This window comes from Chiloscyllium plagiosum, chromosome 23, assembly GCF_004010195.1.
Source record: "Chiloscyllium plagiosum isolate BGI_BamShark_2017 chromosome 23, ASM401019v2, whole genome shotgun sequence".
In the NCBI taxonomy this organism is placed as follows: Eukaryota; Metazoa; Chordata; class Chondrichthyes; order Orectolobiformes; family Hemiscylliidae; genus Chiloscyllium; species Chiloscyllium plagiosum.
Genome location: NC_057732.1, coordinates 51784707 through 51812362, shown reverse-complemented (window position 1 = coordinate 51812362; position 27656 = coordinate 51784707). Strand labels below are relative to the sequence as shown.

Genomic DNA, 27656 nt, shown 5'->3' with positions numbered 1-27656 from the left:
AGACAGGGATGGTCCATAAATACTCACCCAGACAGGGATGTCCTATAATTACTCACCCAGACAGGGATGGTCCATAAATACTCACCCACACAGGGATGGTCCATAAATACTCACCCAGACAGGGATGTCCTATAATTACTCACCCAGACAGGGATGGTCCATAAATACTCACCCAGACAGGGATGTCCTATAATTACTCACCCAGACAGGGATGGTCCATAAATACTCACCCACACAGGGATGGTCCATAAATACTCACCCACACAGGGATGGTCCATAAATACTCACCCACACAGGGATGGTCCATAAATACTCACCCACACAGGGATGGTCCATAAATACTCACCCACACAGGGATGGTCCATAAATACTCACCCACACAGGGATGGTCCATAAATACTCACCCACACAGGGATGGTCCATAAATACTCACCCACACAGGGATGGTCCATAAATACTCACCCAGACAGGGATGTCCTATAATTACTCACCCAGACAGGGATGGTCCATAAATACTCACCCAGACAGGGATGTCCTATAATTACTCACCCAGACAGGGATGGTCCATAAATACTCACCCAGACAGGGATGTCCCAATAAATACTCACTCAGGCAGGGATGGCCTATAAATACTCACCCAGGCAGGAATGGCCTATAAATACTCACCCAGACAGGGATTGCCATATAAATACTCACTCAGACAGGAATGCCCGACAAATACTCACCGAGACAGGGATGGCCCATAAATACTCACCCAGACAGGGATGGCCTGGTACATACTCACCCAGACAGGGATGGTCCATAAATACTCACCCACACAGGGATGGTCCATAAATACTCACCCACACAGGGATGGCCCATAAATACTCACCCAGACAGGGATGGTCAATAAATACTCACCCACACAGGGATGGTCAATAAATACTCACCCACACAGGGATGGCCCATAAATACTCACCCAGACAGGGATGGTCAATAAATACTCACCCAGACAGGGATGGTCAATAAATACTCACCCAGACAGGGATGGCCCATAAATACTCACCCAGACAGAAACGGTCAATAAATACTCACCCAGACAGGGATGGCCTGGTAAATACTCACCCAGACAGGGATGGTCAATAAATACTCACCCAGACAGGGATGGTCAATAAATGCTCACCCAGACAGGGATGGCCCATAAATACTCACCCAGACAGGGATGGTCAATAAATACTCACCCAGACAGGGATGGCCCATAAATACTCACCCAGACAGGGATGGTCAATAAATGCTCACCCAGACAGGGATGGTCAATAAATGCTCACCCAGACTGGGATGGCCCATAAATACTCACCCAGACAGGGATAGTCAATAAATACTCACCCAGACAGGGATGGCCTGGTAAATACTCACCCAGACAGGGATAACCTATAAATACTCACCCAGACAGGGATGGTCAATAAATACTCACCCAGACAAGGATGGTCAATAAATACTCACCCAGACAGGGATGGTTAATAAATGCTCACCCAGACAGGGATGTCCCATAAATACTCACCCAGACAGGAATGGCCCATAAATACTCACCCAGACAGGGATGGCCCATAAATGCTTACCCAGACAGGGATGGCCCATAAATACTCACCCAGACAGGGATGGCCCATAAATACTTACCCAGACAGGGATGGCCCATAAATACTCACCCAGACAGGGATGGCCCATAAATGCTCACCCAGACAGGGATGGTTAATAAATACTCACCCAGACAGGGATGGCCCATAAATGCTCACCCAGACAGGGATGGTTAATAAATACTCACCCAGATAGGGATGGTTAATAAATACTCACCCAGACAGGGATGCCTACATCCCACAAATGAAATAAAATCAGCGTTGTGCATGGTTCAGTTTGTGCCCACAAACTTCCTTTCAGCAGAATGTTCCCTTCCACTTTTGTATCATTATTTAGATTTCTGAGTTGCTGTCAAAATATTCTAGGGGATCTTGTGGTGCAATGGTGGTGCCCCCACCTCCTGAGTGTATAAGCTCCAGGTTCGAGTCCAGCTCCAGGGCTCCCTGCCCAAGGGAATTGCATTCATCAACCTGCCCAATCTGATCCTTCCAACACACACACTAATGGCGGGCGGTAAGAGCAGGAGCGGTTCCTGGTCAGCTGGCTGGCGGAAAGATCTTTTACCATCACTGCCCATTGCTCCAGACAGCTACATGGATGTAAGCAGCTCAGACTTCCTGTGTAACACCCTGTCCATCGTTGTTACATTTGTTTTTGCAGGTTCCAATCGCTGGCCATGATCTTGCAACTCATACATATTTTATGCACCAAAAAGGCCCTTCAGCTCTTCATGTCCTTGCTGGCTATCAAGTACCTATTTATTCTAAGCCCATCTTCCAGCACTTAGCCCATAGCTTTCTACGCAATGGCACTTCAAGTATTCATTTAAATATTTCATAAATGTCTTGAAGGTTCCTACCTTTACCAAACTTTTAAACAGTGAGTTTCAGGTAGCCACTACCTTCTGGGTGAAGATATTTTTCCTCAATTCCCCTCTAACCCTTATGCTCCTTACCTAAAATCTGTATCCCCTCCCCTAAGGGGAAATGCCTGCCCTGTCAGTGCCCCTCAGAACGTTGTTGTCCTCAGTCAGGTCCCCTCAGCTTACTCTGTTCTCTGAGCCTATGTAGTCACTCTTTTGAGCTGAAACACTCTGGCCCAGGCAACCTCGTGGCGAATCCCCCCTGCACCCTCTCCACTGCAATCACATCCCTCCTATAGGGAGGTGACCAGAACTGCACACAGCACTCCATCTGTGGTCTAACTAATAGGAAGGGCTTAGAGGGATATTGGCCAAATGCTGGCAAATGGGACTAGATTGATTTAGGATACCTGTTTGGCATGGACCAGTTGGACCAATGGGTCTATTTCCACACTCTATGCCTCTATAATGTTATAGACAGCTCCATCATGACTTCCTTGCTTTTGTATTCAGTGCCTTTACTAACAACGACAACTTTCTCATATGATTCCTGAACCACCTTATCGATCTATCCCACTACCTTCCAGAATCTATGCACAGGGACAGCACGGTGTCCTGATCTGCTGTACTTCCTTGGGTCCATATCTGATGGCCATCTTCCAGATGCCCCCCCCCCCCCCACCCCCACCCACTTTGTGTTCATTAATAAGGTGTGGACAATGCCATTTATCTACATTGTTTCAACAATTCTGGCCAGCACTTATTGTCCACTGACTACCCAGAGGGCAGTTAATTGGCAGGCACTTTGCTGTGGGTCTGGAGTCACATATAGGCCTAACCAGGTGAAGTTGGCAGGTTTCCTCCCCTGAAGGACATTAGTGAATCAGATGGATTTTAAGCAACAATTGACCGGGATTACTAGGCGTTGGTTGTTTTGTTGGCTGAGAGGCTGGTTAGCCATGCAGTGATGCCAACAGCATGGGTTCAATTCCCACAGCAGTTGAGGTTACCAGGAAGGAGTCTCCTCCTCAACCTCTCTCCTTGCCTGAGGCATGGTGACCCTCAGGTTAAACCAACACCAATCGTGTCTGTCTAATGAGAGAGCAGGTCTATAAGCTGGTAGGCAAAAGTGAGGACTGCAGATGCTGGAGATTATGGTCAAGAGTGTGGTGCTGGAAAAGCACAGCAGGTCAGGCAGCATCTGAGGAGCAGGAAAATCGGCATTTCGCGTAAAAGCCCTTGAAGGGTTTTCCTGCTCCTCAATGCTGCTTGACCTGCTGTGCTTTTCCAGCACCACACTCTCGACTACAGTCTGGTAGGATGATGGTGACTTTTACAGAATTGCCATTCAGCTACCTTTTATAAAATCCAGATTTTTATTGAATTCAAACTTCACCATGCTATGGTCAGATTCGAACTAATGTCCCCAGAGCTGGGACATTGATAGCTGATAGACCCTGTTTTCATGCAAGATCATTTTAACTGCATCTTTCTATTTTTGTGGCGTTACTATTTAATCACAGAGTGAAGAATATATTGCTAACTGACTATTCTGGAATATTAATGCAGATCTCATTGCAATTATTATGCTTGTTTATAACCTGCTATTTTAATTTTTTTTCAGGATGGATGACAATTATAACATAATTCCCCATGGAGTTAATTTTCAGGATGCTATTTTTCCAGACACAACTGAGAACATGAAGATGTTTTCCAGTCTATTCCAGTTCTCTAATTGCACACAAGGGCAACATTTACTCCAAACTTACGCCACTGACTGGGAAGCCCAGGAGGACCACAGGGTAAGGCTGCCACCTACTGGTCACCTCTATCGAGCGTTCAGGCTCTGTGGATCTTTGGTAGCAGAATAGCACTTTGAAATCATTATGATTGTTTGAAAGCCAAATGTCCATGTTGTCTCATTTTAAAGTTCCCATCTATAAATCTGATGAATGCCTGCATATTTTAATGGAAATGATTGAATGTCAAATGCTTTTTAGTAGTTTGAAACAGGATATCATTTATGAGCATAAAAAATAAATTGTTTCAGTATGACATTCTTGTCTATACTCTATTCCTGGTTCTTACATTAAGCTAAGGTAATTCTATTCACTTTAAGAGACTACTGTATCTTGTTTAATAAAATTGTGCCATCTCAAAGAATTGCAGGAATCCATTGTGCTTACAATTTTTTTATATGTAAATTTGAAAGTGTTTGGCAGATCTCCCATTGCAATTTGCAACTGTGATTGAACATCTGCGCCAGTTTCTCTGAATATATTTCGTAAATGATCTTGGGATGCTTTGTATAGTCAAGAATACTAGACAAATTAATTTTAATGTTATAAAAGCAAAATATCATGGATGCTGGAAGTCTGAAATGAAACCGAAAGCACTGGAGAAACTTGGCAATTCTTTGAAGTCTGTGCCACGTATAGACAGGGTAGTTAAAAAGGCATTTGGCACATTTGCCTTCATTACTCCTTTGACTATAGGAGTTGGGACATCAGGTTGAGCTTGTACAGGACATTGGTGAGGCCTCTTCTGGAATACTGTGTTCCGTTCTGGTCACCCTGTTATAGGAAGGACATTATTAAGCTGGAGAGGGTTCAGAAGAGATTTACCAGAATGTTGTTGGGCATGGAAGGTTTGAGTTATAAAGTAAGGCTGGGTAGGCTGGGACTTTTTTCACTGGAGTATAAGAGGTTAAAAGGAGACCTTGTAGAGGTTTATAAAATAATGAGATAGATGGGGTTGATGGTAGTTGTATTTTCCCTAGAATTGGGGAGTTTCAAGGATAGGGGTATGTTTTTAAGGTGAAAAGAGAGCTTTTAAAAAGTCGTGAATGGCAAATCTTTTTACATAGAGGGTGATTTGTGTATGGAATGAACTTTCTGAGGAAGTAGTGGATGTGAGTACAATTACAATGTTTAAAAGACATTTGTATGGAGACATGAATAGGAAAGGTTTGGAGGGATATGGGCCAGGAGCAGGCAGGTGGGACTAGTTTGGTTTGGGATTATGTTCAGCATGGACTGGTTGGACCGAAGGGTCTGTTTCTGTGCCATATGACTCTATGACTATGTTGATAGAGAAAAACAGAGTTATGTTTTGAGTCTGGCATAATATTCTTCAGGACTGAATGGGGCTGGAAAGTGATGTTTTTATGCTGTTGACAAAGGCATAGAGAGGGTGGGGAGGAGCAAGTGGAACAGATGGTGACAATGCCGAGAAGAAAAAAGAAAGGGAGTGTTAATGGTAGTAGAAGAGTGATATAGATGCAGGATAAGTGTTAATGGGGTGTAGTAATAGAAGAAAATAAGTCAGCTCTACTGAGAGCAAACCCATGTAAATGACACAGTGTGAGAGGGGGAAATGGAGGACAGTGTTCATGCTCTTGATATAACTGCATAGAGGCTGCTTTCCATCACCAATCGCCCTTTAGTTACACATGCCCAGTACATTGGCTCTGAGCTAACTGGTCAGAACCTGTCTCTGGAATGAGGATAGGCTTGGAATCTGCTGTTTAGATTTGTCAGCTAGGGCTCCCTGACTGGGGCTGTTAACCTGAGCCAATCAGGAAACTCATAGTCAATGAGATCCACCGGGCTTCATTCCAATACACTCTAAAGTAGTTAAACTTGAGAGTTTAGAAAGCTGTAAAACGTGTTAGTGGAAATTGCGTACTTCATTGGAATGCTGCAACAGGCAAAAAATTGAAATGTTTGTGTGAGAGCAAGGATGTTACTTTCCTTATCTTTCTCATGCTCTATACTATAGTGTCAGTCTATTCATTGCCGGCTATGAAATCCTTTCATTCACACAATACCATTTCTTTCTCTGCCTCTTCTCACAATAGTTACCCACTACCCTCAAATCTGTTCTACCTCTGCCTTAACAGATTCTCTCCTGTCAAGATTAGAGTGGTGCTGGAAAAGCACAGCAGGTCAGACAGCATCCGAGGAGCAGGAAAATCAATGTTTCAGGCAAAGGCCCCTCATCAGGAATCAGGTTCCTGATGAAGAGCTTTTGCCTGAAGTGCAATTTTCCTGCTTCTTGGATGCTGCCTGACCTGCTGTTCTTTTCCAGCACCACTCTAATCTCCAGCATCTGCAATGCTCCATTTTGCTCAGATTCTCTCCTGTGTCCATTCCTTTCTTCAATTTGTTCTCCCTATACAAAACACGCTTTCTCTCCATTATCGAGTATTTGATCAACAAGTCCACCCTGACCGTTCGAACAGTAACCCACCCAGACTCATTCCTCTATGTTTATCCCTGACTAATGTACCTAACTTACAAATCCTTGAACACAATGGGCAATTTAAATGGCCACTTCACCTAACCTGCCCATCTTTGGATTGTGGGAGGAAACCCACACAGACATGAGGAGAATGTGCAAACTTCACACAATCACCAAGGCTAGAATCGATCCCGTGTCCCTGGCGCTCTGAGACAGCAGTGCTGACCACTAAGCCACAGTGATTGATTGAGAGTGAGTCTCTCTGCTCTCCCCACTCCCTGCAAATCCCCCTCCCCATACTCCTTCCCACCACACTCGACAAACGATGGCATCTCTTCTCTACAAGTACCTACTGTGCTGTTTTACCGTTTCCTTAACTCATTCCCTACCTTGTTGCCTCTTTCCTCTTTAATTTACTTTCACGTTTCTGCCCTTTTTCTTACTCTTCTCTATTTCCTGTTTCTCTCCATTATGCTTTCTTTTCCAGTTGGTAACATTTACACTGCAGTATGGGAAGGTTGACAGAAGAGGGTTGGAAGTGTCGGGGAATAAATGACAGCAAGATCGGCAGGAAGGAGAGGTACCCTTTGTGCAATTGTAGTCCTGTACAAGAGATTGCACAGTGGACCGAGGAACTGAAGTAGATGTGGTGGCTGCTTTCTATGTGTCTCTGACAAACTCAAGACTGAAATAACTTGTGGTGCAACTTTCACGATTGCAAGATATCCCAAAGTGCTTTACAACCAATGATATGCTTCTTATGTTTCATCATTGTTGTAGCTTCAGAGAAATTTCATTTAAATTTCACTGAGCTTTCCACTGTGAGCATGATACGTCAGAAGTCCAGGTTGTTCAGAGGGGTCTGTGTTGCTTGCGGCAGATGACCTGGTGCTGGTTATATGTTTATAGTTATATAGCTGGGATTTTTGGGTCAATGAGTAAAAAAAATCTATGGGATGTTTAGATGAGGAACTATTGTAAATATTGTGGCAGCTGTATCTCATGTTGTGGGAGAAACTTTAAATTAGGCAGAATGTTATGCAGATTGTGAGTATAATACATATAGAAGAACAGAGCCACAGAGAAAAGGGAACACAGCCTTGATACAGCAGACCATGACTATATGACTTGATATAGTATGGCAGTGATGACTAATCTAACGTAGATTGTAGACACCGTAACGGGGGGGGGAAATCTATAAAATGGTCAGAGTATTGAGTATAGCAAGTGGGAGATCATGTTGTGGCTGTACAGGAGATTGGTTAGGCTGCTTTTGGAATATTGCATGCAATTCTGGTCTCCCTCCTATAGGAAGGATGTTGTGAAACTTGAAAGGGTTCGGAAAAGATTTGCAAGCATGTTACCAGTGTTGGAGTCATTTGAGCTATAGGGAGAGGCTGAATAGACTGGGGCTGTTTCCCTGGAGCTGAGGGGTGACCTTACAGAGGTTTATAAAATCATGAGGGTAATTGGACAAGGTCTTTTTCCTGAGTTGGGTGAAGTCCAGAACTAGAGGGCATAGGTTTAGGGTGAGAGGGGAAAAATTTGAAAGAGAGCTAAGGGGGCAACGTTTTCATGCAGAGGGTGGTGTGTGTATGGAATGAGCTGCCAGAGGAAGTGGTGGAGGCTGGTACAATCACACCATCAAAAAGGCATCGGGATGGGTTAGACGGCCTCCTCTATATTGGGGAGACAGGCCGGCTACTTGCGGAGCGTTTCAGAGAATATCTCTGGGACACCGGACCAACCAACCCAACCACCCCGTGGCTCAACACTTCAACTCCCCCTCCCACTCCACCAAGGATATGCAGGTCTTTGGACTCCTCCATCGCCAGACCACAACAACACGACGGTTGGAGGAAGAACGCCTCATCTTCCGCCTAGGAACCCTCCAACCACAAGGGATGAACTCGGATTTCACCAGTTTCCTCATTTCCCCTCCCCCCACTTTGTCTCAGTCAAATCCATCGAACTCAGCACCACCTTCCTAACCTGCAATCTTCTTCCTGACCTCTCCGCCCCCACCCCAGTCTGACCTATCACCCTCACCTTGACCTCTTTCCACCTATCGCATTTCCGACGCCCCTCCCCCAAGTCCCTCCTCCCTACCTTTTATCTCAGCCTGCTGGACACACTTTCCTCATTCCTGAAGAAGGGCTTATGCCCGAAACGTCGATTCTCCTGTTCCCTGGATGCTGCCTGACCTGCTGCATTTTTCCAGCAACACATTTTCAGCTTAGAGGGATATGGGCCAAGTGCTGGCAAAAATGGGACTAGATTAAGATATCTGGTCAGCATTGACGAGTTGGACTGAAGGGTCTGTTTCTGTGCTGTACATCTCTGACTCTATGATAAGTATGCTTTCTTTATCGGTTTCCTGCCCACAGGTTAGGCTGGTTAGCACTGCTGCCTCACACAGCCCTAGGGACCCAGGTTCGATTTTAGCCTCAGGCGATTGGAGTTTGCACAGTCTCCCTGTGTCCGCGTGGGTTTCCTCTGGGTGCTCTGGTTCCCTCTCACAATCCAAAGAAGTGCAGGTCGTGTGAATTGGCCATGCTAAATTGCCAGTAGTGTTAGGTGCATTAGTCAGGGGTAAATACAGGGAAGGAGAATGGGTCTGGGTGGGTTACTCTTCGGGGGTCAGTGTGGACTTTTTGGGCTGAAGGACCTGTTTCCATTCTGTAGGGAATCTAATCTAATCTAAAAAGGGTAGAGCTGATGCACAATGCTTCATTCTCCACCACAGCTACAGCAAAGGCCCTGAATTCCCCTCAAGGGGGAGTGTTCAGTTGGTGTTAATCTAACCCACACTACCTCAGCCTGGCAGCTTCACCCCCTCCCCCCACAAAGAATGGTTTGGGTTGCTGTGCCAATGGACACTTTCACTTTTATGTTGTAGCCTCAAGTCTCTACGTTCTTTCCATCACCTGCCTGAGCAGGAATTTCTCCCATTCTCACCACCTGCCAGTGATGTGCTTTCGATGGATTTGCAAGTTGACAGCCAACCCTGGCCGCATTAGGAGCAGAACCTCCTCAGCTATCACGTCCTGGAATGGGACTTGAACCCAGAGCTTCTGGCTCAGAGATAGGGATGCCACCCACTGCACCACAAGACCTCCCTAGAAATAGTGTCACTAGGGTTGATGTTTCCATTGTTTGCTCCATTCCAAGGTATATACCTTAGTATCAGCCACAATGTGGTGATTTGCTAAAATCACTGCATATGCGTGTTCTTCCACCGTGAATAATTGCAAGGAAAGTTCCAAAATTTTTTTTATGGATGTGAACATTTATTGCCCATTCTTAATTGGGCAGTTAACTGTGTGGGTCTGGAGTCACCTAAGGGGCAACATTTTCACACAGAGGGTGGTACATGTATGGAATGAGCTGCCAGAGGAAGTGGTGTAGGCTGGTACAGTTCAACATTTAAGAGACATCTGGATGGGTATATGAATAGAAAGGGTTTAGAGAAACATGGTCCAAGGCAGGTGGGACTAGATTGGGTTGGGATATCTGGTCGGCATGGGCAAGTTGGACCGAAGGGTCTGTTTCTATGCTGTCCATCTCTATCACTGTTGAGACTATATGCCCAGAATGTTTGCCAGGGATTTTGGATTGCTAGTCCAGTGACATTACCATTATACCATCTCCTCCCCAAATATAATGTAATCAGTTTTTCATGTAAAGTCTCATATCTCTTGATCACACCCCCTCATTTTGTCTTAAATCATTGTAAGTCTGACAAAAGAGAATCAGAATGGACACTGGCGGAACTCAAGACAATGTTTATATCCATTGCATTTAATTTTTTTATACGTGTTTATTGATTGTAGGCATCACTGAATGGGTTAGCATTTATTCCCTCCAGAAGATGGTAGCGAGCTGCCTTCTTGAACTGTTGTAGTCCGTGTGCCCTTAGGATGGGAATTCCAGGGATTTGACCCAGTAACAGTGAAGGAATGGTGATATATTTCTAAGTCAGGATGGTGAGTGGCTTGCAGGGGAACTTGCAAGGGGTGGCGTTCCCATGTATCTGCTGCTTTTATCCTTCTTGATGGTGGAGGTTTCGTGTTGAGGAGATGATGCTGAAGAGAGTTGGGAGTTGCTTCAGTGAATCTTTAGTTGATTTAATAAATGAAAAACCGCAAACAGGCCAAACAACTAACTGATTAACACTTTGACAATGATTAAGGAACCTAATTATCCTAAATTTTCCATCTTCATCTGACTTCATTACTTCAAATGAATTCATGAAAACCTATTAATAAAAGAACACATTATACATCTTGTTCTTTGGCTTGGTAGTAAGTTTGGATTATTTGTTCTAGAAGCAATAGTTCAATCTTGGATAAAGTGCCTGTCTTTCAAAATCACAAAATTACATTGGAATCCAGTTGTTAATACTGCACAGTGTAAAAGGCTTTAAATATTTCAGTTCTTAACAAGTAATATTTTTAATGATGTTAAAAACCAGTACTATAACTAATATGAATGTTATCTATTTCTGATTAGCCTGAATTTACCAAGAATAAATTTTAGGTTGTAAATAGTTTTATTGTTTCAATTAACCTGTTGTCTGTTCCACATTGTGTAACCATAGACTCTCCATTTTCAAAATATCTGATTGGCTTTTCCGTCCCCCAGACTTCTTCCATTCCCAAAGAAACAAGCCTTTCTTTCAAGCCCAGTTCGCCAAATTTTAACTTTTGTCGCATCTTTTAAATATCACGTCAATTTTTAATCTTCAATTTTATGTATTACTGTATGCCAATTGACTAAGATAAAGTGAGAACAATTAGATGTTAGAAACTGTGTTAAAGGATATGATGTGTCCCTCCAGGAACACTTAAGCTTTCACATAGTTTGTAAGTGCTCAGACCATTTCTCAAATGACAGTATCATCAAACTAACACCCACAGAACTGATAAGACCCAGAGTACTTGACAACAGCCTATTCCTGTCGCGATGACACATTGCTGCAAGTGACATGATGGTACTAGGGCTCTGCAAGAGATCAACACATCAGGATGTTTAGAAACCAAATATTTTTGTTTGCAGGCAGAGAAAGAGGACACAGACACCCTTTAAACTGTGCTTTATTAACAGTGCCTGTAACTAATCCTGAAAGATCAAACAGAACGAATATCGCTGAAGAGATTAACAGATATACTCTAATCTTTGAAGAGGGTAAAAGGTTTTAAACAGTTGGGGATTCTGTGACCTTTGAATAAATAAGGAGACAGGCAGTCCCTGGGTTCAATCAGGCTCTGTTCTCAGGTACGTTCACCAGTTGTGATTTGGAGATGCTGGTGTTGGACTGGGGTGTACAAAGTTAAAAATCACACAGCACCAGGTTATAGTCCAACAGATTTAATTGGAAGTACACTAGCTTTCGGAGCGACGCTCCTTCATCAGGTGGTTCTGATGAAGGAGCAGTGCTCTGAAAGCTAGTGTGTTTCCAATTAAACCCTGTTGGACTATAACCTGGTGCTGTGTGATTTTTAACTTTGTTCACCAGTTGATTTGTGCATAAGTTAAAGCATCAAGCAGAATGATAACTCATGAGGAAACATTCACATGTCAGATCTTTCAAATTAAAATTAATATGATATCTAATACAACATCATAATGCTTATTTGGGATAGCCAGCACAGCTTTATTTGGGAGAGTTCTTGTCTTATAAACTTGGTTGAGTTTTTTTGAGGAAGGTGATTGCTGAGAGTCAGGAAGTGGATGTTGTTGACATGGACTTTTTACTAAAGTATTTGACAAGGTTCTGTTTGGCAGGCTTGTCCAGAAGGTTAAGTCACGTGGGGCACGGTGAGTTGTTATGGTGGCTCAGTGGTTAGCACTGCTGTCTCACTGCACCATGGACCCGGGTTTGATTCCAGCCTCGGGGGACTGTCTGTGTGGAGTGTGCACATTCTCCCCGTGTCTTCTTCAATCTAATCTCATAACTGATGTTCTTAATTCCTTGAGCCATTCGTGTGAGCTGCTTCTGTGCTCTCTCTCCAATGAAATCTTCTTGTGTTTAATATTCTCACATGGCTTTACCTTATGCCTGAAACGTCAATCCTCCTGCTCCTTGGATACTGCCTGACCGGCTGTGCTTTCCCAGCACCACACTCTCGACTCTGATCTCTAGCATCTGCAGTCCTCGCTTTCCCCTAGTTGATCTTTACCTTCATTAAGCCTTAATCAGCAGAAATGTGATGCTTTTCCCCTGTAGTCCACACAACTCAGTTGGATGAGAGACTGGTTTGTGATGCTGATAGTGTGGGTTCAGTTCCTGCATCAGGGTTACTAGGAAGGGCTCTCATTCTCAACCTCTCCTCTCGCCTGAGAGATGTGGCCATCATGTTAAACCAATTCCAATCATCTCTCCTTAATGAGGGAGCAGCTCTCTGGTCTGGGATGGCTATGGTGATGTTCCCTTTACCTTTATACTCAATGAAGCTCATTGGCTTCAATATTTGTTTTAGAACTCAAACTATTTTAATGATTTGATTCTATTTTATAAAATGAGTATAAGTTTCCCTCGCCCTATAGATTGAAGCTTGTATTTAAATAATCCAGCCATAGTGAGTTCACCCACATTCATTAGTTGCCCTCAGTGAAAACATTGTCCATCAACTGTGCTTCTGTAATCACCTGATACTGTCATATATCAATGGAATAACCAGCAAATCCCAGGGACAGAAATTTCATTTTGTGTATTGAGTGTCAAGTATAATTTTATAAATGTGTTAACAATATCATTATACCAAAAGGGCTAACTTCCTGATCAATCTCCCAAAAAATGATGGAAAGATAAGGAGAATGGATCATGTGGGAGTTTCTGACAAGGCTGCCATTTTGTAAATCCTTCTACTGAAATCCTGCTAGCCAATCATGCCTCAGTCTGATTCTGTCTCGGATTTGTGCCCAAAACATTTTAATGAACGTAATGTAATGGTGCTGCTTCAGTTGACCATCATTGGCACCATGTTGCGTTGAGTGAATTGGGCCCTTAGTCACCATCAGGTAGAATTGCTACCATCATGCTCCTTTTAGTTTGGAATCTACAGGGTTTGCTTGTTCTAGTGTGTTAGAGGAAACCCATTTGATGCTGCAATGAGAGGAGGTTCTTATCTTAAGCTAGGCATAATTTATTACATGAAAGCAATCAGATACAAGATAATATTGTTGTTCTGTTGTTTCTAAGATTGAGGTGATCTACATGGAAGATTTTCTCCTTCGAGGTCCAGAGCTCTTTGGCCTTTTCTCCAGCCAAGTCCTTAGATGTCATCAGATTGGTTAGCTCTCAACTCTGTTTTCAGAATGAACACTTTTGGAATCATTACCTCTCAATCTACAATATTGAGTCAAATCTTTTCTCATTTACTCTCTGTTTGCTCTCCTTACTCACCATGTGCACCCTCTTTAAGTATCAGCTGGGATTCCATTTCCAACTGTTTCCTGTGAGGCAACAAATTGAGCTGTTATTAGGGCCGACTCTCCAGTGCAGTACTGAGGGAATGCTGCACTGTCTGAAGTCCCATCCTTCAGATGTTAAACTGAGGCATTGGTTGCCCTCACAGTTGGATATGACCTCCCCTCCATCATAAGGTCAGAAGGGGGGATGTGCAATCATAGGCAAACAATGTTCAGCCCCATCCTCAGATACTGAAGCAATCCATGTCTAAATGTAGCAAGATCTGGACATTATCCAGGCTTAAGCTGACAAGTGGCAAGTAACACTTGCACTAGACAAGGACCATCTCCACCAAGAGAAAATCTAACCATTGCTACTCAGTGTCCTGTTGGCTGATCTTTACCTCTACCCTTGTGTTGCCTCATACCTGCCACAAAGTCCTCTTGAAACTTTTCCTGTCCGATGTGCAAATAAGAGGAAGATAATGAAAATTTGAAGATAATCATTTCTTTAACACATTCAGCAGCTTGTTAGTTAGTTATTTGCAAGTGGCAAGTGGGTTTCCAACTTGCACTTTTGTCGGAGAGACTGTTGGAGAAATTAGCCCAATAAATTAGAGATCACAAAACGCACTTCAAAGTGAAATTGACAAACAGTTTATTAGTACAGCCATATAGTGGAAGACGAAGCTGAAACAGCACAGACAGTTTATCCAGGTAGCTGAGATTTCTTTTCCTCGAGGTGAGAATGAAGCCAGGTTTTATAAGAATCTTGTACAACAAGTTTAATTAAAATGGGGAAAGATACAATGTATTTGGAAATTGAGTAATCTATTTACAATGATGATAATTGGAAACCAGTTATCAGATGAATGTCCTCATTCTCGATAGAATGCAACCTCCTGATAGTGTCAATGGGTCAGGAGATTCCAGTCTTCTTTGCTGGTGGGTGAGAATGTCTCTTTTGAAGCAGTAAGGTGCTTCGATTGTCTTGTTCTGGGAGCGAGGTCCTTGGTGGTGCCTCTCTGTCTGACCTGTCCTTTGTGTGGCTTTGGTATTGCTGTGTTATGAGACTGCCCTCGGGGCTTTGGGACTGCTGTATTGATCTGGTATTGTTAGTGGGTTTTGGGAAGTGTATTCCCTTGTCTGCGAATGCTGACTGGTTTCACTTGTCAGCCTATTTGGACCCTGCTGAGGCATTCTGGGTGTTTCTGGTATAGTTTGGCTAAGTTTGCTTTCCTATGTTCTGTGTGGGCCTTCTATGGATAGGCAGGATAGCAGATCTTTTCCCACAACTTTTCATATTACCTGAGATCAATGACACTACATTACTGATCCATTTGCAGCCTTTGCAGTCCTACGTGTGAATCTACTCCTACATTGCCATATGCTATTGTTACAACAAGATGAAGACAGGTCATCAGCTCCTCCCATTTTAAACGTTATCCCTCATTCCACAGTGTACTCTCTATAAGATGCACTGCAGAAATTCACCAAAAAATCCTCAGGCAGCACCTTCCAAACCCACGACCATTTCCATCTTGAAGGACAAGGGCAGCAGATACATGGGAGCACCACCCCCTGCAAGTTCTCCCCAAGCCACTCACCATCCTGACTTGGAAATATATCACTGCTCCTTCACTGTTGCTGAGTCAAAGTCCTGGAATTCCCTCCTGAAGGGCATTGCGGGTCAACCTACAGCACATGGTCAAGAAGGCAGCTCACCCCCACCTTCTCAAGGGGCAACTAGGGACGGGCAATAAATGCTGGGCCGAGCCAGTGACACCCAGATCCCACAAGTGAGTGAATAAATGATTTTTAAAAAGGCACCTCCTCAGCTGATTTAAACAAATACTTTTATTTCTTCTTGAGCACATAACTATCATACTTCAACTAAAACACGATTAACCAGTTTAAAATGAAGTAACCAAATTACAGGGACTTTTTGAGTGAAAAAAATGAGGAATCTTATTACTCACTAACCCCAGAAAGACCATAAAAAGCATAACGCATATTGAAATACAGGTAATATGTTTAAAAAGATGTTTGGTACAGACAGGAAGAATAGACTCATCAGTTCTGAAAACAAGGTAAAAACTGCAGATGCTGGAAACCAGTTCTCAAAACAAATACACATGGAGCCTTTGAAAAGTTAGATTTTAATCCTGAAGCCAGTTTAACTGTTGACTGATTCTGCTGCAGTGATAAAATCTGTACATCTTAAGTTCTTAGTGAATGGATGTTGTCCTAAGTTGCTTTTTATATTGGGCACTGACTTCTAAATCGAGAGACTGGAAAAGAGAAGCTTTTAGTGCCCTTGCTGTTATCAGTTCATATTTTTCTCTCTTCGTTGCTCAAAGTTGCTGTTGATAAATATCCATTTGTATGTTCCTGAGTCTGCCTTCATTGTTTTTCCAAGCTCAATATTCCACAGGCAACCTTCCATAAGCACTTACCATGCATGTTCAAATTAATCAGGAAATGCAAATGTCTTGAAGCTGACTCAGTTTGGTTTCACTGTCTTTGGGTGAAATGGTAATTCAGCACCGGCAGGCTTTGTATATTCACACTGGTTTCCTAAGGCTTCAATTTGTTATCAGGTGATCATGGAAGCCATCTTGGGTCAGTATTTGACCATGATGGTCTTGGATGTTTTGATCAGAGGATTGAAGGTGCATATCAATGGTCCATATTTAACATTATTGTAACATTATGTATATTGCTTTCCAGTGTTTTCAATACTTCCACTTTTTTATTAAAGCTTCTTTCTCTTGCCTGTTCCTGATTCTATTTTGGAGCCGAATGCTGCATTCTGCCTTTATAATTGGGTTAAATCAAAACAAAATACTGTGGCTGCTGGAAATCTGAAGCACAAATAGATTAGATTAGATTACATTAGATTAGATTAGATTACATTACAGTGTGGAAACAGGCCCTTCGGCCCAACAAGTCCACACCGACGCGCAACCTGGGTGGGTTTCGCTTCGGCGGGTCGGTGTGGACTTGTTGGGCCGAAGGGCCTGTTTCCACACTGTAATGTAATCTAATCTAATCTACCCATACCCCTACATTTACCCCTTACCTAACACTACGGGCAATTTAGCATGGCCAATTCACTTGACCTGCACATCTTTGGACTGTGGGAGGAAACCGGAGCACCCGGAGGAAACCCACGCAGACACGGGGAGAACGTACAAACTTCACACAGTCAGTCGCCTGAGGCGGGAATTGAACCCGGGTCTCGGGCGCTGTGAGGCAGCAGTGCTAACCACTGTGCCACCGTGCCGCCCACTAAGTGGTGGAGAAACTCAGCAGGTCTGGCAACATTTGTGGACAGAGACGAACAGTTAACATTTCAGATTGGTATCACCCTGCTTTGAAGAAGAATCATTCTGGACTACAATTATTAACTGTTTCTCTCTCCACAGATGCTGCCAGATCTGCTGAGTTTTTCCAGCAATTTTTATAGTTGTTTATATTATGGGTTTTTCATAATTTTATCTCTGTGTTTCACTCCCCCCTCCCTCTCTATATTCCTGTCAATCTTTTATATTAGGATTTGAATAATATTTGCCTCTGCACATACTAATTTGGTATTGATGGTCGCATCCTCTTAAAATTGAAGAGCTTTATGTTTTTCTGATTTAGCCTGAGGAGTGTTCGAGGAGCATGGGTTTAGTTAAATGGTATTTGTGTTGTTGAGTTGTTGGGACCCCATCTTCTGACGTGTCTCATGTGCTTTCAGGAGGTTTTTGAACCCAGAGTGTAACTTTAATTTCACACCATACGGAGGAAATATTCTTTCCATATGTAGAACTGAGGTACCATCATCGCTGCATGTTCTTCAAGCCTCATTAAACAACCAGGAGGTGTGATAACAGAAAATAGGAGTTAAGAGCAAGGAGGGGAAATTAAGACAAGTTAGAATAATTCATTTAATCTAATGCTGTGAACTGATTTGAGTTACATCGTCCAAGTTAAATAACAATTTCTGTTTGTTTTAGAATATGTAAATATTAGTGGCACATTGAGAGAATATGGTTATTCTATTTGGACTTTGATCAATAAACATTTAATTAAATCCTATATTATAATATTATGTTCCTTCTCAGAATTTTGACATCCTCAGAACCTCTTAAATAGATAAGGGTCTTGCAAACTAAAAAGACATGGAACTGGTTGCAGGATTGCACCGTCAGGGATACAGCTTAGCTACAAAATGGGCCAGTCACGTACAGCAGTCAGCACAGGTTTTAGAGGCACTGTGACTGAGCAAATTAATGTGACATATCAAATGTTGTCTGTTCCTGCAGATGTTCTTTTACCTTTCTCTAAATACATTACATTCTGGACCAAACTAAGTCACAGCCGAAAAAGTTTGATGGATATGGAACTCTGAGCACCACGAGTAAAGTGACCAGACAGCAGAGTTAAATATGTTTTGAAAATTGCCCAAACATTTCATTCTCTCGCCCATAGGTCATGCTGCTATAGCGCGCGTTTCGTCAACGCACTGTAACACAGTTGATGAATTGGGGTTGCTGTATCTAAAATGTGAATTGGCTGTAACGTGATTACAGCACTAGCATTTGAAGTGCTGTTTCTAAAGAGCGATTTTTTTTCTATAACGTGGGGTCACACAAGAACACAACCATCACGTTATAGGAGAACGACCTGTACTTGTATTTTAAGTTGTGATATCTTAATTAACAACTAATTGAAATGCTTATATAACTTTTTCAATAACTTTTTTTATTTAACAACTACAATTCTGGTTGACTTACTGTAAGGAACCCGATTACATTTTAGGTGATTCCTCACAGTTCAGGTTTGAGTATCTTGTCCAGGTTGCAAGTTTATTACTCTGACTGTAAAGCACAGTAATTGTTGGTGATTATATGAGAGAGAAAGGTTTACTACAGACATGAGATGATCAGGTTTGGCTTCTGTCAGTATTTTTCTTTCCAGCTCAGCTGACAGCTTTTCTCAGCAGGACCCTCCCTGTCCGAGGGAAACCTTTACTTAACCCTCCCATTAAAGTCCAGGATCTCCACCTTTGATGTCAAGTCAGGGTCATATACAAACCTCCCAGATGATGATATCCTGCTCGTTTCTACAACTGCCCTGTGATATCTGTCATCCAACTACATCAGGACCAGCTCCACCTCCCGCTGCCCTCTACTTTGCTCTCCAAAATGGATCTCTGTAGCTTCTCAACTCTGATCAAACGATGGAAATACTGACATTTTCTGTTTTTGCTGCCACTTTTTAGAGCTCATTGTTGCCATTGCAATCTCAAACACCTCTTCTTCTTAGGCAAATTTTAAACAGATGTCTTAGCATCCACATTTCAAAAGATTCCAGTTTGTTTCCCACAGATCTTTACTGATTGATTGTCTAGGTTTCTGAAGCAGGCAGGACGGCAATTGGACAGAAAGAAACACCTTATGAGCTTTTCCTTGTTGCAGCTTGAGTTTTCTTGCTGTTAATGTAGCCTTCATTGTTAATCCCTAACTCCATGAGTATTAAAGGGATTTGTCTTCCATTTGCTCGCAGGCAGAACAGTGGATGTGATCTATATGGATTTCAGTAAGGCATTTGAGTAGGTTAGATCTCATGGGAGAACTAGCCATTTGGGTACAGAACTGGCTCGAAGGTAGAAGACAGAGGGTGGTGGTGGTGGAGGGTTTTTCAGACTGGAGGCCTGTGACCAGTGGAGTGCCACAAGGATCAGTGCTGGGTCCACTACATTTCATCATTTATATAAATGACTTGGATATGAGCTTAAGAGGTACAGTTAGTAAATTTGCAGATGACACCAAAATTGAAGGTGTAGTGGACAGTAAAGAAGGTTACCTCAGGTAATAATGGGATCTTGATCAATGGGCTGAGAAGTGGCAGATGGAGTTTAATTTAGATAAATGCAAAGTGCTGCATTTTGGGAAAACAAATCTTAGCAGGACTTATACACTTAATGGTAAGGTCCTAGGGAGTGTTGCTGAACAAAGAGACCTTGGAGTGCAGGTTGATAGTTCCTTGAAAATGAAATTATAGGTAAATAGGATAGAGAAGAAGGCGTTTGGTATGTTTTCCTTTATTGGTCAGAGCATTGAGTACAGGAGTTGTGAGGTCATGTTGAGGCTGTACAGGACATTGGTTAGGCCACTGTTGGAAGAGGGTATAGGTTTAGGGTGAGAGGGGAAAGATATAAAAGTGACCTAAGGGGCAACTTTTTCACGCAGAGGGTGGTACATGTATGAAATGAGCTGCCAGAGGAAGTGGTGGAGGCGAGTACAATTACAACATTTAAAAGGCACCTGGATGAGTATATGAATAGGAAGGGTTTGGAGTGATATGGGCCATGTGCTGGTAAATGGGACTAGATTAGTTTGGGATATCTGGCTGGCATGGACGCGTTGGACGGAAGGGTCTGTTTCCATGCTGTACATCTCTATGACCCTCTCTGACTCTGAGATAGAGAAGGCAGTAAGGAAAAGCTGGTCTTTCTCTGTGTTTTTCCACAGCTCCCCTTTGCAAAGCTGGTGCCCATAGTATTTTCCTAAAGTGGCTTCAGATCTGGATCCTTATGTAACACCAAAAAGTAAAATCCAGACTTTTTCTCAGCAACGTTCAACTTTCATGGTGTGTGATCATATGGATCATACTTCCAAGGGGAAATTAAGAAGACAGCATGTAATTGTACTCTGAACTAGGTAGTTACCTTGTCCTAGTTTGGTTCTGACCCTCTTTACAGCAGTGTTCAAGATGAGTTGGTTGGATTATGTTTTGTTGGATGTTTTTGTAGATACTTTGTCCACTGTCATTCTTATGATAATGCATATTACAAAACTGTGTCTGGCTATTTGTGAAGTTTTTTTATATGTTCTGGTACTATTGTCTTAATAGATGTGTGGATGAACAGTGTGAAGTGAAGGAGTACATATTTAAAAATAATTAGAAGCTGTAAACTGCTGCTTTACTACCTAGTAGCCTTCCAATTATATCTATCACCTCTAAACCTATGACCACTTCCATCTAGTAGGACAAGGGCAGGCAGGTACATGGGAACACCACCCCCTGCAAGTTCACCTCCAAACCTCTCACCATCCTGACTTGGAAATATATCGCTATTCCTTCACTGTCACTGAGTCAAAATCCTGGAATTCCATCCCGAAGGGCATTGTGGGTCAATCCACACCACACTTCTGCAGCAGTTCAAGAATGCAGCTCACCCCCACCTTCTCAAGGGGTTAACTAGGGACTGGAAATAAATGCTGGGACCGGTCGAGGAGTGAATTTTTTTAAAAATGTCCACTGATGGAAGTCCAATGATGAAATGTAAATACAGTATTGGGCAGCAATAATAATAATTTGTATTTGTAGAGTTGAATGTAGCCCAAGGTTCTTCACGGGATCCACATAAAGAGAAATCAGTGGAGGAGTCTGAAACTTGGTCAAAGACATTGGGTTTCAGGAATGTCTTAGAGAAGAAAGAGAGAGCACACAGAGAGGTGTTGGAAGAGAATCCCCAACAGTACACTGAGAGGCTGTTGGTGGTTGTAAGCTTGGCCACCAATAGTAGAACTTGGAGATGGATAGAATTAGTGGAGAGTTATGAGGTTTGTGGGCTGGAGGACATTAGAGATAGGGAGGGGCATGCTCATGGATGGATTTGAAAACAAGCTTGAGAATTTTATAATCCAGACACTGCTTTTATCTATGAGCGATTGTGGTTCACCGAGCGCAGGGGTTATGGGTGAATGGCAAAATGACACACACAGCAGATCCTGAATCTGCTAAAGATCTCAGCAGGGTGTACTCTGAACAAATGCAAGTGATGAAATGTTTGTCTGGCAGCACTGTGGTACAACAAATTAGAAAACTCTGGAGTTTTGAAGAATTAGATGGATCTGGTACAGTAGATAAGGGGTGCAAGTCAAACAGCCAAGGCAGACAAGAGCTTGGCAGAGAATCAGATGGACCGAAAGGTCTGTTTTCATACTGTATGACTATGACACACACAACCCCATAACATTCTAACCAGACTAGTCAGGGTAAATGTAATGGCGGTTCCAATCATTGGAGAGTCCTGAACGAGGCATCACAGACTAAGGATAAGTGGGAGGTCATTTTGGACTGAGATGAGGAGAAATCTCTTCATCCAGAGAGTGGTGAACCGTGACATTCTCTGCCACAGACAGCGATTAAGGCCAAAACACTGCATGTTTTCAAGAAGGAGTTCAATATAGTTCTTAGGGCTAATGGAATTGAAGGGTCTGAGGGAGAAGGCACGAACAGGGGACTGAGTTGGATGATCACCCATGATCATATTGAATGGTAGAGCAGGCTGGAAGGGCTGAATGGCCTACTCCTGTTTGTATTTTCTACATTTCTAAGAGCATCTTCAGTTCTTAGGGGAAGGTAAAGATTCAGGGTGATTGAAGATTCTTGTGGAATGTTGTCCAATGCATTAGGTTGGAAAAAAAAAGATTAGATTATCAAGCATGTATGGTTAATATTTCAAGAAGAATAGAAAAGGAAATGGTAGAGGTTTTCATTTATGTCTTTTTTGTTTCTTTACTTCTTTAGATATTAAGCAGATATACTGGATGACCTATTTGAACTGAGGATTCAGATATGACTGACTTAATTTCTGATCATCAAATTTGATACTCCATTACAGAGGAATAAAATAAACAGGGGTAGAAGCAATTCCACAGCTATATAAAGCCCTCAATAAACCACACCTGGTGTACTGTGTGTAGTCACAAGCACCATAACTTGTAATGAACATATCAGTCTTGATGGAATGGGGAGTGTTGATTTATCAGAATGATGGCTAGACTCTGGGTTACATCATGAAGAGGGCCTTGGGAACTAGGGTTCTGTATCCTGGCACTTGGAAGATTAAAGGGGGATTTGATCAAAGTTTTCAAGATATTAAGCTTAACGTTTGTGGTAGACTGGGAAAAAAATTCTTCCAAATTGGGAACTGAGAAATAAGGAACAGAATCTAAAAATTAGAGCCAGAAATTTCACGAGTGAAATCTGGAAACACTTTATCACACAAAGAGTGGTAGGAGTTTGAAACTCTCATCCACAAATGGCAGTTGATACTAATTGTACATTTTGAATCTGAGGTTGATAGGTTTTACTTGGTCAAGGAAATGATAGGATATGAGACAAAATGAGGGGGACGACTAACCATGATCATATTGGATATGGAACAGGATTGAAAGGGCTGAATGGCTTCCTTTCTGTTCCTAACTGAGTCGACTGTGATCTGAATACTCCTATTTGCACAGTGTATGCACATGTATTTTAACTGTCTTCAATAATAACTGATGAAATAGTATGGTTAAAAAGTAGTATGATTGTTTTGGGGGCATTGTGTTGCTTTATTTGCTTGGTTACTCAATGGTGGGAGATGTTAGTGAGTAAATGTACAAGCCAAGTACATTTACTTGTATTGTATAAATAAGTGAAAAGCTTTATATGAAAATTGCCCATGGTTAATTAGCTTTGATCACACAGTCACACCTATGGGCAGTCAACGATCTGTTGGACAACACCATACCAATGGGTGGGGTGGAGGTGATGGTGGAAAGAGAATTGAGACTTTACTATCAGAAGGCGACAAGGCGGTCTCATTCTTCAGTTATTTAGCCAGGAAGGCTATTAGAATTATTTCCTGCAACAATGAAGTGATTTTAATTTTATTGGTGGTATAATGAGATTCATGTATGTCATGATGTAACTGAACACATCGTCTAACATCAGAAGAGAGATGTCTAGAATGAGTATGTGAAGAGGGAAGTCTTGGGCATTAAACTAGAGAGCTGTCTGTGGTAACCTACTCTCTGTATATGTAAATGAAGCAGGGCTATAGCTCATGTGGAGTTGAAAAGCCTTACTTAGTAATAAGGGAGCAAACAGACTCAGGACAGTGTCTGTGCAAACAGCCACAACCTGATCCTCCAAGCTGGGATCTCAAAGTACAGGGAGCAGTATTGGTTTAAAGCGTAAGGTGACGCATAATTCAAATTTAGTTGATATGTGAGTGAACATGATGGAAATATTTGAAAAATCATCACCAGTGCATGTACATAGTGCACTTTCTTGTAATTCTCAGCCCATTTTCTGATTCTGATACATCGACCTGGTCTGAAAGACACTTGCACATTCTTAACCAAGCCTGTTACCAAGTTGTAATCATTGCTGTCGAATCCATTACATTTAATTCAACCCCCATTCTGTCAGCAACCTACTCTGTAAAATTCCGCCCTTGGACTTTTGTACAAGTCTTTTCGGGAGAAGTTCAAATCATTTTTGAAAATACTCATTTAATTGAGAAAATCTTGCTTCACATTCATCAGCAGCATGTATCCGTGGATCCAGTCCCTTTGTAAGATTTGTATTGAATGTGCATCAATCCCAACTTAATTCTGAAATGTAACTCAACTAATCAAGCATTCAAATGTGAAACATTTTAATCAAAAATGTTAGTACATTGTGGGAAAATATACTTGAAGCAACTGTGCAAACAATCCTATTTTTTGTGTGTTTGATGTTTAGATGTATTCTCACATCTCTTTTAAGCTTCCCCCCTTGCACCTTGAACTTGTGTACCCAAATAATTGACCCCTGCACCCTGGGAAAAAGCCTCATACTTCCCACTCTCTCCAGGCCATTCACAATCTTATGAACTTCCATCAGGTTGCCCATCAACCTCCTGCATTCCAGTGAAAACAAACTCAGTCTATCCAACCTTTCGACATCGCAAAAATCCCCCATACCAGGCAACAACCTGGTAAACCTTTTCTGTACCCTCTCCAAAACATCCACAACCGTACACAATATTCCAAGTGTGACCCAACTATAAAACTGCAGCATTACGTGCCTATTCTTATACTCAATGCCCCTTGCAATGAAGGCAAGCATGCCATAAGCTTTTCTTGACTACCTTATCTACCTGTGCTGCCACCTTCAGTGATCTGAGGACATGCACACCCAGATTCCAAGTTAGAATTTGAACCCATGACCCCATGATGTCTGGATTAACATTCTGGTCACATTAATTCTGCATCCCCCCTTGCAGTTTATCTGAATGAATTTTCAGCATTCACTAGAACATGTGTGGAAAGCAACTGACAACTCAAACTGTCACTCAGAAAATACTTGCACCTACACTCAAACTATCTCATCTGTCAAACTGATGGCGAGTAGTTATATTAATCCATTGTTTAAATTGTACATGTGCATTTTAATCTGATTGCTGTCCGTGACTGGACATTAAAGGGGTTAGAATATTAAACTTTAATACTGTTTAGGGCGCATATCTGAAAGGGCTTTTCCAATGAATATAGTCCAGAGTCTCTGCTGTAGTCTCTGCTCTGATTTTGAAAGCTATTGCATTACCACTAAGTAGGCTCGCGGTAAAGCTAGATAATTTGAAATACCAAATGACATTAAGATAATACCAATATCATAACAATATTACCATTTATTGTCAAAAAGCATATTGCATGAGGCAAGTGGGGAATTTCTGAAATTTGGCAATAATTGCAACTCTGCCCAGAAATAGAAACTCTAAGGGATCTGACATTCTGTTCTGTTGAGGATAAATGTTACCAGTTTTCCAGCAGTTCCTGCCAACATTTCTGAAAGGAAGCCAGTTGGTGAAATGCTGTTGAAGTGAATGAACTGGGAGGGAAGGGCATGTGAATCTGAGTATAGGGAGCAGGCTTGATCCGGTTTGTACAGAGTTTGTGAATTCAGTCAGGCACTCAACTGGCCTAGCTGGAGGTAGCGATGCCTCCTGGCAATGTCGGGCTGAGCACTGCAGCCTCAGAGACAGCTGTGTTTGAGTAGACACTGTGATATTTACACTCAGGAGTAGAATTTGATGGTATACTTGAGATGACTTTAGTTCTATTGAAATGTTAGATTCCCTACAGTGTGGAAACAGGCCCTTCTGCCCAACAAGTTCACACCGACCTCCGAAGAGCAACCCACCCAGACCAATTTCCCTTCAACTAATGCACCAAACACTTTGGGCAATTTAGCATGGCAACTCACCTGACTTGCACATCTTTGGATGGTGGGAGGAAACCGGAGCACCCAGAGGAAACCCACACAGACAAAGGGAGAATGTGCAAACACAAAACAGGTGGGAATTGAACCCAAGTCCCCAGCGCTGTGAGGCATTAGTGCTAACCACTGAGCCACCGTGCCACCCATGGTGCCTGATGGTTGGATTCCACTAGTAAGAACACTATATCTTCCAAATCATTCAGGAAGGCAGCATCATTTGCTAGATCTGCTCTGGAGGATTTAAACTAGTAAGGTGGGGTGGGGGGGGGGGGGTGCGCCCAGGGAGATAGAGAGGAAAGAGATCAATCTGAGAGTGGTACAGTTGTGAACAGAAGTGAGTCAAACAGTCAGGGCAGGCAGGGACAAGGTAGGAACTGAGAAATAAGAAAGGGATAATCACCTTATTGGGATTGTATTATAGACCCCCTAATAGAGGGAAATTGAGAACCAAACTTGTAAGGAGATCTCAGCTATCTGTAAGAATAATAGGTTGGCTATGGTAGGGGATTTTAACTTTCCCATAAACATAGACTGTGACTGCTATAGTGTTAAAGGTTTAGATGGAGAGGAATTTCTTAATACAGGAAAATTTTCTGATTCAGCATGTGGATGTACCTACTAAAGAAGGTGCAAACTTGACCTATTCTTGGGAAAGAAGGCAGTGCAGGTGACTGACGTGTCAGTGGGGGAGCACTTTGGGGCCAGTGAATATAATTAAGTTATATAATGGAGTTAAAGTGTTCAGCCACGGGGCGGTTGGGTTGGTTGGTGCGGGTGTCCCAGAGGTGTTCTCTGAAACGTTCTGCAAGTAGGCGGCCTGTCTCCCCAATGTATAGGAGGCCACATCGGGTGCAGCGGATGCAGTAAATGATGTGTGTGGAGGTGCAGGTGAATTTCAGATGGATATGGAAGGATCCCTTGGGGCCTTGGAGAGAAATGAGGGGGGAGGTCTGGGCGCTCCTGGCACCTTCCTCTGCAACCGCAAGAAGTGCAAAACTTGCGCCCACACCTCCCCCCTCACCTCCCACCAAGGCCCCAATGGATCCTTCCATATCCTTGCAAATTCATCTGCACCTCCACACACATCATTTACTGTATCCACTGCACCCAATGTGGTCTCCTCTACATTGGGGAGACAGACTGCCTACCTGCGGAATGTTTCAGGGAACACCTCTGGGACACCCACACCAAACAACCCAACTGCCCCGTGGCTGAACACTTTAACCCCCCCCTCCCAATCCGCCAAGGACAAGCAGGTCCTTGGCCTCCTCTATCGCCAGACCATGGCAACACGATGCCTGGAGGAAGAGCCCCTCATCTTCCGCCTAGGAATCCTCCAACCACAAGGGATGAATGCAGATTTCTCCAGCTTCCTCATTTCCCCTCCCCCCACCTTTTCTCAGTCCCAACCCTCAGACTCAGCACCGCCTTC

General features: G+C 42.8%; 1 protein-coding gene across 1 annotated transcript in view; it reads left to right on the top strand.

Annotated features, from left to right (window-relative positions):
* ccdc3a (coiled-coil domain containing 3a) overlaps positions 1-27656 on the top strand; it is a 74462-nt gene that overhangs the window by 5928 nt on the left and 40878 nt on the right. The window contains exon 2 of the mRNA XM_043714162.1: positions 4101-4278. Coding sequence (XP_043570097.1) covers positions 4101-4278 — 178 coding nt within the window. The remainder of the gene's footprint in view (positions 1-4100; positions 4279-27656) is intronic.